This window comes from Mastigoproctus giganteus, chromosome 1, assembly GCF_048544385.1.
Source record: "Mastigoproctus giganteus isolate SK-2022 chromosome 1, ASM4854438v1, whole genome shotgun sequence".
NCBI classification, from domain to species: domain Eukaryota; kingdom Metazoa; phylum Arthropoda; class Arachnida; order Uropygi; family Thelyphonidae; genus Mastigoproctus; species Mastigoproctus giganteus.
The window spans coordinates 215,332,616-215,347,060 of record NC_143575.1 but is presented as its reverse complement, the minus strand read 5'-3'; the positions used below and the strand labels follow the sequence as shown (position 1 = coordinate 215,347,060).

At 36.0% G+C, this 14,445-nt stretch overlaps 1 protein-coding gene across 1 annotated transcript in view; it reads right to left on the bottom strand.

The window, feature by feature from the left end:
* Positions 1-14,445, bottom strand: part of skd (mediator complex subunit skuld) — a 505,637-nt gene that overhangs the window by 124,532 nt on the left and 366,660 nt on the right. The window contains exon 19 of the mRNA XM_090376037.1: positions 11,231-11,404. Coding sequence (XP_090232163.1) covers positions 11,231-11,404 — 174 coding nt within the window. The remainder of the gene's footprint in view (positions 1-11,230; positions 11,405-14,445) is intronic.

The window sequence follows — 14,445 nt, the reverse complement described above, 5'->3', positions numbered from 1 at the left end:
TCTTCCTTTTTCCCAAGGTGAAAACTGCACTCAAAGGATGTTGGGAGATAAAGAAAAATGTAACCACAGAAAATATTACTGGAAAAAAAAATTAAACTGAGACCAGCATTGCTGAGTGGTGCTACTCCATGGTGTGCTGCTAAATTGTTGTAGCCCTGTTACATATACAGTAAAAGTCAGAAAATCCGGATGCCAAAAATCCGAACCACCCAAGAATCTGGAATTTTTGAAAATTTAAACTTTTTAAATTTAGCAGACTTTTGTTTGTGTGTGTGTGTGTGTGTGTGTGTGTGTGTGTGTGTGTGTGTGCGCGCGCGCATGCGTGAGTGCCACAGTTGCCCAGCGACAATAAGCGAGCTCACAGTCGCCATTTTGAAATGAGCAATCAAACCGTGGCAGTGCTATAATTTTTGTCCTACTATTTCCATTTACCATAGACAGCATACGTATTTACAAGCCCATAATAATGGCTCCTAAAATAGATAAACTTCATGGTGTGAAGAGAAAGAACACATTGAAACTGAGTAACAAACTTGAAATAATTAAGAAACTTGAAAGTGACGTGAGCAATACTGTTTTAATGGACACATACAATGTGGGAAAGTCTACAATTTATGATATAAAAAAAGGCAAAGAATAAAATTCTAGAATTCACAGCCTTACAATAAAACTGCTGAGAGAAAAAGTTTACATCGGCCAAAATTAGAGAATCTAGATAAAATGTTGTATGAATGGTCGGAAGATATGGCAATTTCTGGGCTGATGCTTTTTTTTTTTTTTTTTTGGGGTAGTTATTGGCGCATCGGCTTCTGTGGCCATAGTGCACCTCCCAAGGTTTTTTGCAGTACTTTGATCCAAGCCCGAGGCGGGATTCGAACCCGCGACCTTTGGGTTGCCAGGCAGGCGCTTTACCCACCCAGCTAGCCCGGTCGGCCTGGGCTGATGCTTATTGCCAAAACAAGGTTTTTTTAAGGAGCAAATGAACATTGAATCAGAGTGCACATTTAGTGATGCATGGCTTAGGAATTTCAAGATTTGTCATGGTATTAGATAGTAAAATATTGCTGGAGAAAGACAGTCGGCTGATATGCAAGCAGCAACAGAATACAGTGCAACATTTGAAAAAATTGTATCTAACCACGACCTTACAGCCAATCAAATTTATGATGCTGATGAAACAATGGTTTACTGGAAGTGTTTGCCCACAAAAACTTTGGCTGGAAACCAAGAACGAAATGCAACAGGGTTTAAGCTTAATAAGGAAACAGTAACCGTTCTTATGTGTACTAATGCTTCAGGTCAGCATAAAATTAAGCTTTTGGTGATTGGTAAACTTCAGCGCCCACGGGCCTTTAAAGGAATTGTGCACTTACTTGCGACCTATAAAGCCCAAAAGAATGCTTGGATGGACAAAGATATATTTCAGAATTAGTTTGTTCATGATTTTGTTCCATCAGTTCGCCAGAACTTGAGAAAATTGGGGAAACCTGCAAATACAAAATGCCTGCTACTTCTCGACAACTGTAGGGCCCAACTGCATGAATCAAAATTAGTGTCTGATTGCAGAAATATTTTTGAATGTTACTTGCCACCAAACGTAACACCAGTAATTCAACCCATGGATCAAGGAGACATTAGGAACTTTAAATGTCACTATAAAAATGATTTTATGAGAAAAAAATGAAGCATAAGGAAGTCGGCCCTTCAGAATTTCCATGCAGTTTTACAATCAAAGATGCAACATTTTCACTCGCGACTGCATGGAACACACTCAAGCCTGTAACTCTTTTAAGAGCGTGGGGAAAATTATGGCCAAACGTGATGTTTGCAGATCTACAATCTGATCGAAACAAAGATTTTGAAGGATTTCACATAAAGCTGAAGCCATCTGAAGTGAAAGAACCGATGGAAACTGTTAAATTATGTACAGAAGCCAACTCTCTACTCAAACTTAATGCTGATGGCACAGAAGAGTGGATATGCTTTGAAGATGATGTTGAAGTTGCAGTGACTTTCACTGATCAAGAAGGCGCATTATAGCCAATAGTAGCTTATGCACCTTTAAACTCCCATAACAACACCAACAACAACTGATCAAGAAATTATTCAAAGAATAACTGCTGATAAGATAGAAGAGAATTATTCAGAAAAATCTGGTGAAAAAAACGACAAAGTTGAAGAAGAAAAGATATCTTGGGCTACTGCAGAAAAGTCCACTGAAACAATTATTAAATTTTTTATATTGTCTTCAGGACGTCATGCATGTAGTGCATAATAATTTTATCACAAAAGATATTACAAAGTCATAAACAAGATGATATACGAAAGTATTTAAAGAAAGCAACAGATGCAACAGAAATCGCAGAAAAGAATGAATAAATATTTGTTTGTTTTTCAAACTTTGTATTTTATATGAAAATGTTTCGTTAATAAACTAAAATAAATAATTAATTTATATAAAATATGTATCTTCTGCTTTCATTTATATACTGTTTTTTCTTTTACACTGTTCATTTTTAAACATGATTTTAAGCATTACACACTATTTATTTTATTTTTTTTTTTTTTGTGTTGAAAATTTTTATGCTTACATCTTTGTCAGGTAGTAGTAGTGGCATGTGATGTAAGAAAGCAAGTGTATGAGCTTATGCAGCATCAACCAAAAAAAAAAAAAAAAAACACACCATTCGATCCAAATGCCTGTCCAGTTCCTCCTTAAATTTATTTAACCTATCAACTTCCACAACGACAGATGGAAGTTTGTTCCAGCAATTAACCACCTGCTGGCTAAAGGCAAATTTCCGCACATCTATTCTACCTCTGTCTTTTCTTAATTTGAATTTATGCCCCCTTAGGTTCGTAATTTGAACAAGTGGAAGGATCCCATCAGAATTCAGCGTGCTCAACCCATTCAAGGCCTTATACACCTCAATCAGATCACCGCGCAGGTGCCTAGTCTCCAGCCACTGCAATTTGCAGAACTTAAGCCTCTCTTGGTAAGAGGATCCCTTCATTCCTCTCACCAATCTTGTTGTCCTTCTCTGTACACGCTCAAGCATATCTACATCCTTCCTAAAATGAGGCATCCAGACCTGTACGCAGTACTCAAGGCGTGACCTGACCATTGCCTTATACAGAGGTACAATCACCTCCTTTTGCCTGCTAACAAAATTCCTATATATCATTGACAAAACCCCATGACCTGCCCTGGCAGCCTGTCTGCATTGCTCAGAAAACTTCGCATCTGACTGCACAATTACTCCCAGGTCTTTTTCATTTTCTACCACCTTAAGTGTAGTACCACACGGTACGTTTCTCTGGGGTTACTTCTACCCATATGCAGTACTTTGCATTTGTCAAGGTTAAACTTCAGTTGCCACTTCTTAGCCCATCTGCCCAAATTATCTAGATCCTGTTGCAGTAGCACACTGCCATTACTGTCATTAACAACCCTGCCAACCTTTGTATCATCTACAAACTTCAACACTAAGCCTGATATACCTTCATCAATATCATTGATAAATATACAAAACAACAAAGGACCAAACACTGAACCCTGTTGGACTCCACTAATAATGTTAATCCACGAAGAGCAGCACCAATTAATTACCACCCTCTGTCTTCTCCCACTCTACCACCCTTTTATCCATTGTAGAACATTCTGCTCCAATTTGTACAATAGTCTTCCATGCGCAACAGTGTCAAAAGCTTTCCTGAAATCCAAATATATGATATCAAAATTACTTTTTGCATCCAGTTCCTTTATAACCGCATCAGGTGGTTACAAAGGAATAAGGTGTTAACTTTATTTTTCTTTAAAACTACTTGTTTCAATAAATGAAGCATGCTGTATATGCAGATGAATAAACTGTCAAATTTTACCTGGTCATCTCTTCTTTATACCAATGTAAATTTAAATTTTAAAAGGACTGCCTGAAATTCTGGAAAATCCAGATCGACCCAATCCCCGAGCAGTCCGGATTTTCGGACTTTTACTGTATAACAGTTTTTAAAAGTTTATAAACAACTTTTCAATAAATTTCAGTTAATTAGAACCACCAAAAATGTGTTCCCTTTCTTATGACACAGAGGAGATTAGCATCTCCTACAAAAAAATAATAAAGGTCTGTAGTGAACAAGTGCTGAATGAACTGCACTATAGCAGGAGATAATTGTACAATTTTTTTTGGTAACACGTTTCTCTAATTTGCCATTTATAAATGTGATATTTCAATGTCAAGAAGCAAGAAACATGATGTTATCAGACAATTGCAAGCAAATAAGCATAATGATAGCATGCAGTGCATAGAAATAGATGCAATTCATGAATAATGAATAATTACATTTGGCGGTGATGACAATGATGTCACACATTAGCATTAGTTGAGGCATACAATGCAAAAAGGCAAGCTTGAGCAGCATCTCTGCTATTTATAAGTACACCATCAGTATTCTTCAGTTTCAGTATCATTTGTCTTTCTGTATTACTGTTGATTTAAATCCTTTGTTTATCCTTAATGCTTGTTCTACTTTCTTGTGTTTAATTTTCTTATGTTCACTCTGAGTCTCTTTCTAATGGCTTTGCATAACTCAGTATACTCAATTTTCTCCCTGTCAGTGTTTTTCTTGCTCTTCATTTGTCATCTTTGGTTCACCATGACAAGTGTTTCTTTACTAATTTTTTCTTCTTTGGGATTTCTTTTTACCTATAGGTTTCTTGGGCTTTATCACTTTCAGAAAGTTAAAGTTGTAATAATCCTCATTGATACCTTGGCCCTGAGCAGTCTGCAGAAGCTCAAACTTGCTCTTAAGTTCCAGTACATACTGCTTTTTCTCCTCTTCTGTTATCTCAAAAACCTTGGTATTATTTACTCGAGTCAGTTTTTTCCTTTCTTTTCTTACATCTATATCAAGTGTGCATCTTACCATTCTGTGATCACTTCCAACATTTGCCTTGTTCAGGACAGTAACATCATTCATGATATATCTTCTGTTAGTGAGAATGAAGTCAATTTCATTAGTTGTTAATCCATGGACTCTTCCATGTCCACTTTTTGTTCACCCTTTTCTTGAAAAGAGTGTTCATTACTGACATTCCTCGAGATTCTGCAAATTCCACAAGTCTTTCACCAATTTCAAACTTTCCTATAGTTCCCCTTTCTGCACTGTTTTGTCTCTTTCCAACCTTAGCATTGAAATCTCCCATAATGATAATGTAGTGAGTTTTCTGTTCATCTAGAAGACTATTTTTTGGTGTACATTTCTTCAACCTCTTCATCATTTTGGCTCGATGTTAGTGCATAAATCATTATAACCTTTAGCTTATACCTCTTAGAAATCCTGATTAGTAGTCTTGAAACCCTTGGTGATGTACTTTTGAATTCCAAAATGTCGTTTTTTTTATATTTATGCACCAGAAAGCCAACTCCACCTTCACTCCTTTCACTGTTTCCATTGATGTACAGCAGATTTCCACTTGATAAACTTATGATTCATTTCTTCTTCTTGTTTCAGCCAAACCGATGATATTCCAATTCACATTTTCTAATTCCTTTTCCAGCTCTAATATCCTGTCTTCACCAATGAGCGATCTTAAGTTGTAACAGGCCAAGTTCAGTTTCCGTGCGTGGCAGCCTGGTCATACCCAGAGATTCTTAGCGCCCTCTGCTTCCACTCTGATCCTCTCGCTGCCGTAAGATTTTAAAAATAAATAGCCTCAAAGCAATCAAATCAGTCAGGAAGTGCTAATAATGAAAAAAAGTGAAGTCATCAGAAAAGCTTGTCATTAAAAACTAAATTTGACATTCTGGATTCAGGTGAGCACCAGGCAGACATGTGCAAAAGATTTGATATATAAAAGTTCACTAAGAGAACAATAACAAAGAATAAGGGAAAAAAATTAAAATAGCTTGGAATGTGGAACAGTGGCAATTCACTTAAGTACAAAGAAATTAAATTGATCTAAACCTTCTGTCATGATTGAGATGGTTGTTGTTATCAGAGGTTTTACAGTACAAAATTGAAGGTCATTATGCACCAAACAAATGGCAGAGGTGTCACTGAAAGTAAGATTTGTGCGTTACATAGAATTTATCATCAAATTAGCATTAGTAGAGCACAAATGATGCAAGAAAGCACGCTTATGTATCTTAAGCCAGAAAAAAAAAACATTTCATCCATCCATTCACTACAAATATTTGTCTAGTTCTGCTTTAAACTAAACTCATTTAAGCTGTATAACAGATGGAAGTTTGTTCCAGCAAACAACCACCCACTGGCTAAAGACAAATTTACACTAACCTATTCTACAGTTGTCTTTCCTCGATTTGAATTTATTCCCTTTAAGGTTCATAATCTGAAAAAGAGTAAGAATCCCATCAGCACTGAGCTTGATCAAAGCTCAATGCTGATGGGATTGAAGGACTTATACACCTCAATCAGATCACCTCGAAGATGCCTAGTCTCCAAATGCTGCAACTTACAGAACATAAGCCTTTCTTAATAACAGCAACCCTTTGTTTCGTTCAACAACCTTGTTGTCCTTTTCTGTACTCGTTCCAGAAACTCTACGCTCAATGCTGATGGGATTGAAGGACTTATACACCTCAATCAGATCACCTTGAAGATGCCTAGTCTCCAAATGCTGCAACTTACAGAACATAAGCCTTTCTTAATAACAGCAACCCTTTGTTTCGTTCAACAACCTTGTTGTCCTTTTCTGTACTCGTTCCAGAAACTCTACATCCTAGATGAGGCCTCCAGACCTGTATGCAGCACCCAAGGTGTGGCCTGACCATTGCCTTATACAAGGGGATTTTTTTTTTTTTTTTTTGGTAGTTGTTGGCACATTGGCTTCTGTGGCCATAATGCGCCTCCCAAGGTTTTTGCAGTACTTTGATCCAAGCCCGAGGCGCGATTCGAACCCGCGACCTTTGGGTTGCCAGGCAGGCACTTTACCCACCCGGCTAGCCCGGTCGGCTACAAGGGGATAATCACCTCTTTATCCCTGCAAGAAATATTCCCATAAATCACTGACAAGACAATGAGTTACTCTTGCAGCCTGTCTGCACTGCTCAAAAAAAAAATTCATATTTGACTGCACAAATACCCGAGTGTAGTACCGCACAGTTAGTATGTTACTATGGGGTTACTACTACCCATATGCAGCACTTTGCATTTGTCAATGTTAAACTTCAGTTGCCACCTCCGCCAATCTGCCCAACTTTTCTAGATCCTGCTGCAGTAGCATACTGTCTTTATTGTCATTAACAACCCTGCCAACTTTTGTATTGTATGCAAACTTGGACATTAACCCCGGTACACCTTTGTCAATACAACTGATAAATATAGAAAATAGCAATGGGCCCAACACCGAATCCATGGGGACTACACTAATAACATGTCTCCACAAAGAGAGGAGTCCACTGATTACCACTCTCTAACTTCTCCCACTCAACAATCCCTTTATCTCTATCAGCAATTTCCCCTGAATGCCATACTGCTCCAATTTGAAAAGTAGTTTTCCTGTGCAACAGGATCAAAAGCCTTCCTAAGATCCAAGTATGTGATATCAAAATTATTCTTTGCATCCAGTTCCTTTGTGACCACATCATAGTATCCAGTCAAATTGATCAGACAAGACTTGCCCTTAACAAACCCATGCTATATCCAAACTATAACTGAAGTCTTGTCTAGATGATCCTGCAGTGCTTTTTTAACCAGTGACTGCATTATTTTCCTTGGAACAGAAGTTAAACTCACAGGTCTGTAATTACTCATGTTATGCTTTGATCCCTCTTTGTGGATCGGGGAAACATTTGCACATCTTCAGTACATGGGGACCTCCCCTGAGTCCAAGGAAGCCTTCATAATTATGGCTAAGGGTTTGCTTACTTCTTTTGCTGCCTCCTTTAATATAACTGGGTAGATACCATCACACCTCAGGTGCTTTTCTTATGTTCAACTTCAAGAATTTCTCCTTCACTTTGCTCTCAGTAATTATAAAATCATTTAGCTCCCTGATAGAGTTTAATAAGCTTCTGGCCTCCACTTCCATCCAGAATTGCTCATGTGTGAATGTAGATGAAAAATACTCATTCAGTTTGTCAGCTAACTCAGCAGGATCATCAATAATCAAACCATCAATATCAAGGGGACCAATCTAATTTGTCCACTTTCTTCTAGACTTTACCATAAGTAAAGCAATCTTTGATATTCTTCTTGGCATCCTCTGCCAAAGATTTCTCATAATCTGCCTTTCATTGCCTACCCTCTTTATGACGTGATTACAGACTAGCTGATATCTACCATAGTCTTCTGTATCATACGATAATTTATACATATCCCATGCATTTTTCTTCTCTGCCACAAGTTTCATTAGTTCATCTGACATCCATTTAGGCCTAAACCTTGAAAAATATTTCTTAGTTGGGACAAAAAGTCTAGTAGCTTCGAAGATTAGTTCCTTGAATGTTTCCTATTTAGAATTTGCTGTTGGTAACATCATCAGGTAGTCCATTGTACAGAATTTATAAACTGTCTGAGACCAATGTAGTCACCTTTTTAAGAAATCAAAAACCCTTCCCTTTACCCTTAATGGTAGTTACTTCTTTGAGTAAATCCCACATCGGTACACCGTGATCATTGCCAGTGGTTTCTTTATTCGTAATGCATGAATAATTATTGCTGATAACCAGATCAAGAGTATCACTCCCTCTGGTTGCCTCTTGAATATGCTGCTGTAGAAAACAATTATCCAATGAATCAACAAACTTGCTAGTGTGCGAGTGACAAACCCACATTATAAGACATTCTGATTTACTAGCCCAATCTATTTCTCTGTACAATTTTTCATTGTACTCATCAGAGTCATTAGGCCTATAACACACTCCTACTCTTAATTTTTCTTTCCCGGTGCTTATGTCACATCAAACAGTCTCAACATTTAAGTGAACATCCATGTCAACTGGATGCATTTCCTTAGATTTTATGTGTTCTTAACTAAGAGTATAATCCCTCCTCCTTTCCTATCTGTACACACTGTACTCCCCAAATTCAAATTCTGCATTCCTTATATTTGTGTGACACCACGTCTCTGATATCCCAACAATAATTGCCTTTGATGTCTTGACTAGCAACTCAAATTCATCAAATTTATTTACTAAACTCCTAACATTGGTGTACATGCAAGTATATGTGCACCTGTTCTTACTCTTAGTTACCCTAACAAGCCCATTTACTTACTTTTTCCATGATGACTCCTAACAGTCCTTGAAATCCCTAGCACCTTGCTTTCCAAGCCTGCTGCTCATTCCAATAGAAGCAGTGCAAGAATCACTTTCACGTCAGCCTGCAGGTACTGTTAATCGTTTAGTCTGTGAATCCCCCCAAGCTAGCAGTTTTCCGACATGCCTAACACTGCCTCGATAGCACCGGTAAATATTATTGTACCCTTTCTATTTAAGTGTATCTCATACCTGTAGAAGCAGTCACTCCTGTTAACAAGCACAGACAACACTGAGAAAAATTCTACCCCATGAGCCTTTCACAATTAATCCAGGGCTGTACGTTGACCTATACTTGTTATGTAAGTCTGCAGATCTCCTACTCTTAATGTCATTAGTGCCAACATGTACAACAATATTGCCCTTTGCATCTTTAAAAAGATATATGCTCTACAACATCATCATCAACTTCTGCCCCTGGCAGATATACCTGGTCCTATTCCACATACCGTTTTTGCACAATATATTTCCTATCCCTGAAATTAGAGTCATTGACAATAACCGGCTTGCCATTTTAATTCCTTTGAGGGCATCTACCCTACTCTTCAAACTCTCATAGATGCCCATCAGAACACTGAGTTGGCACCTAATTTTTTGACACACTGCACCTAGCACACACACAAAGACATCCTCCTTGGCTAGATCATGTGCTGTTCCAGAAAGATCCGCATACATTCCACAAGTTGCACATTTTTTTTAGCTGTGCTGCATTGGAGTATCGCCCTCGTCAGATCCTCCCCAAGCCACAGCTCTCCCACTACTTTGTGCTTGTTGTTTTTCTGCTCTAGTCTGGAGCATGTTTTCTGTTTAATACTATTTAATTGAACTATTTAATCTTATTAACAATGAAAATTAATAAGGTTAATAAATTTAACTGACAATACTACACTGAGCTAATGCAGTGATACATATTACACGATCTAGTTCTTACATTACATCTTACGCTATTGTAACCGTAACAGCAAGTTACCATAACATAATTTAACAATGTTAAATTAGTTATATCCTTAGCTAAATACAAAATATATATGGTCAACAAGTGATTAAAACCTTCAAACTACTTACTTATCACAATCAAAACCCGACTATTCTTCTGAACCACTGGTTATGTTCTATGATATTCGCACCAAAACACCGATACAGTAGCACTAGGAGCAGTGAGTCGTAACTTACAAAAATCACTCGTTCAATTTAAAAAATAAGCTAACGAATGCTACTAAGCCTATTTAATATCTTTGTAAAACACAATTTAATATGTTAATCAAAAAGAATATGGTAAAAATTTCCAAAATACTTATCCCCATTTGCAAAAGCTTGAAAACCTACGACTTGGTTCTTCTAATCTCATTCCCAATCCCAAATTCAGTCATAGATTATTCAGTCAAATTCAGTCACAGCATTGAATCTTTTTCAGGAAAGTTAAAACAGCATTGATATCAGATCTGTTGTCTAAAATTTGCTCAAAATAGGAGGGTTTTGAAAGTTCCCTGTTCAAACTCTTGGTTCAACAGTGATTTTATATAGTGAAATCCATATGACAAGCACTGAGTAAGGTGCACTTTGTTCTTTGCAATTTAATTTTGACTAGTTTTTAATATCTACACCTCATTTTAATTAATCTCATTCATTAACATATAACCAGATAGGAGGTAAGTTGCAGTATTTTAGGTTTCCAATCTTTTTATTGTCATTTCAACCTTGGAACTAAAGGTTATCCATAACATTAATACAATTCATGTGGTTTGATTAGTGACATTCTTACTTCGCATTAATTCTTTATTAACAACCACATAACAGCTTTCTTTCAACAAATTTAGTAAAGTTTATTATTATAATGAATTATTAAGAGATCATTTCTGGAGAATATAAATATATATGCTATTTGTTATATTATGATATTTGACCTTTAAAATTATGATTCCTATCAGAAAAAATTAAACATATACCTGATTCTACTTGCTTAGAAGTAGAGGTATGTTCTTTATCTATATTTTCAGGTGTAGAGGGAGGCCTTGGGGAAGCTGCTGGTGGTGGTGGCGGTGGTGGCTTGTCAGGAGGTTTCAATGGAGTTGGAGTTTCCAATAACGACCTGTCTAGGGGTTGAGTAGCTAAATGTGGAGCTAAAATAAAATTTCCTTATAGTGAGTTGGAGTTTTCACTTTCAAATTATGTTTTTATTATTTTTAATTTTGATGTAATTTTAATTTTAATTTAATTTTATTTTTAATTTTTAATTACTGATGTAACATACCAACTAATATTTCAAATACATATACAATAAGTGTTATGAAAAAGCATATCTCAGGTGATCAAAATTTTGAAAATTAGAGGAAGAGAAAAACCCTCACTGAGTATGGATAAACTCTATTTGGAAAAAGTGTTCATTATTTTTATTCATACATTACTTTGTGTGCAATTAAATTATTTATTCAGTAAATAGAAAGAATATTAAAATCCATGATTGAGATGAGAAAATTATTCACTTAGGTGGATAATTTTCAGTGCCTGGAAAACTTCTTCTTGTTACTTTGTAGCCACATCTCATATATGACTAATTAACCATACCTTAAAAGAGAAATCTTAGATTATTCTATTTTAAATTATTCTGATGAGAAACTAAAATTTCTCATCACTCAGAAATTAACATAACAATTTTGAGAACATGTATAATTACCACTGTTTCTTTCTGTACTACTACTGAAATTTCTATCAGAACAGCTTCAGTTAAATTACATTAAACATGTGTCTTGAGGTATAGTTGTGCCCCCGTATCGGCTGATTCAAAAAAAAAAAAAAAAAAAAAAAGAGACCAAATGTTTAGTTTGATTTAGTGTGTCGTGTTGATTGTTGTGTTCCGTTGCACTGCAAAAGGACAGATTTTGTCTCGTTATGTCAGGAATGTCGGATTTTTTTTTTCGACGTTGGATTTATATATATATATATATATATATATATATTAACTATTATTATTTTTTTTTTTTGTTTATAAATCGCGAAAATGATGGGCAAACGCAGGAGTTGTGCTTTGAAATTAAACAAAAACTTGAAATTATTCAAAAGTTCGAAAATGGTGCATCCGTTAAATCTCTAACGAACCATTATAATGTTGGGGTCCAGACCATATGCGACATTGTCCAATACATTTTTGAACTTTTGAATAATTTCAAGTTTTTTGTTTAATTTCAAAGCACAACTCCTGCGTTTGCCCATCATTTTTGCGATTTATAAACAAAAAAAATAATAATAAATAAATAAGTTAATATATATATAAAAAACCCGACATTCCTGACATAACGAGACAAAATCTGTCCTTTTGCAGTGCAACAGAACACAACAATCAACACGACACAATAAATCAAACTAAACATTTGGTCTCTTTTTTTTTTTTGAGCGGTAGATGTGAAGCCAGCGGGTGTTGCAAAATAATAGGTACACTAATCTCACAATGATGACTTATAACACCGGTTCTTGTCGCTTATTTACAACTTGCAAAATATCTGTTTATACCTATTCTAGTTATTACTTGAATTTTATGATTTCCGTTTGATTTTTTTTTTTTTTAATTTGGAGTCATGAAGTGTCCCGGTAAATCGAGTCTGCTGTACTTTATTATTACCATATTTAATGTTGGTAATGTCTTAACGTGTGTTTAATTTATCAATTAAACTTTATTATACTTACGAGACAGACAACCGACTAACATTATTATGTACGAGTTATTGAACCACCTTCGTATGTACAAGAAAATCATGTTATATATGGTGTCAGTAGGTGTTCGCTTATATCTGTGGTTTCAGCCATCCACGGTACATCTTGGAAAGTATCCCCCGCAGATATGGGGGTCTTACTGCATTTATTTCTATATTTTTCTATGTTAAATTAGTAACTCAGCACCATATATATATATATATAGCTTTATACTCAACCCTAAAATAGCATCATCCAGTACTCAAGGTCACATGCCAATCAATTGTAAATGGATTACAAAAAAATTATGAAATATATAGATGGATGTGGAAGTTTTTGTGGAATAGTACACAACTGATTTTACACAAAATGTTTAAAATATAGCACACAAAAATTTTCAGAATCTGTTTTCACATCTTAATGTTACCACTTAATGTTTTACATCTTAATCTTTCCTTCAACCAAGGTGTAACAAAGACACATTCAAACATTTTATAGAAAGGAACTTTTGTGGCATTTTACATGCTGAGGGAGATAAACAGGAGTTTCATTTCCTTCTACACATGTCTGATTTTTGCTGGTTCTTTCTACTGTGTGTGGATGCATGGTCAGCTGTAACAAGAGGTACATATAGCAAGGCCTGGCCAAACAGTGGCCTCAAGTTACAACAAACAAAATATTTGAAGACCAACACAGTATCCAAGCTACATCAACAGAAATTCTTGTAATGGGACAATTAGAATTTCTTGTTACTTGATGGAAAGATTGTGACAGGGACAATGTCAATGACTGGCTTCTTTCCAATACCAAACATTCAGGTTATAAAGTTCTGACTGAAGATGAAACTGTACTACACATTACTGAATAAGATCAGAAACAAGATGAGTCAGATGAGGGAAAAATGCTCCTACAACACAGTGAAGTCTGTGGGGGACTTGCCCTGAGTCCAAGGATGCTCTCATAATTATGGCTAAGGGTTTGCTTACTTATTTTGCTGCCTCCTTTAATATAACTGGATAGATCCCATCCACCCCAGGTGCCTTTCTTATGTTTAACCTCAACAATTTCTCCACTTTTCTCTCAGTTATTAGAAAATTATTAAGCACCCTGTTATAATTTGATAATCTTCTGGCATTTTCCTCCTTAATAACTCCTCATGTATGAATGTAGATGCAAAATACTCATTCAGATTGTCAGCTGTCTGAGCAGGATCATCAACAGTCAAACCATCGATATCAAGTGAAACAATCTGATTCATCCCCTTCCTTCTAGAGTTTATATAACTAAAGAAGTCCTGGCTGATTTTCTTCACATTCTTTGTCAAAGATTTCTCGTAATCTTCCTTTGTGACTTGATTACAGACTAGCGTATATCTATCATAGGCTTCTATGTTACCTGATAATTTATATTCTTGGTTATTCCGTTCTACTTCTGACTCTTGTTCTTTCTCTCTCTCTCTACGTCTTATGGTAAA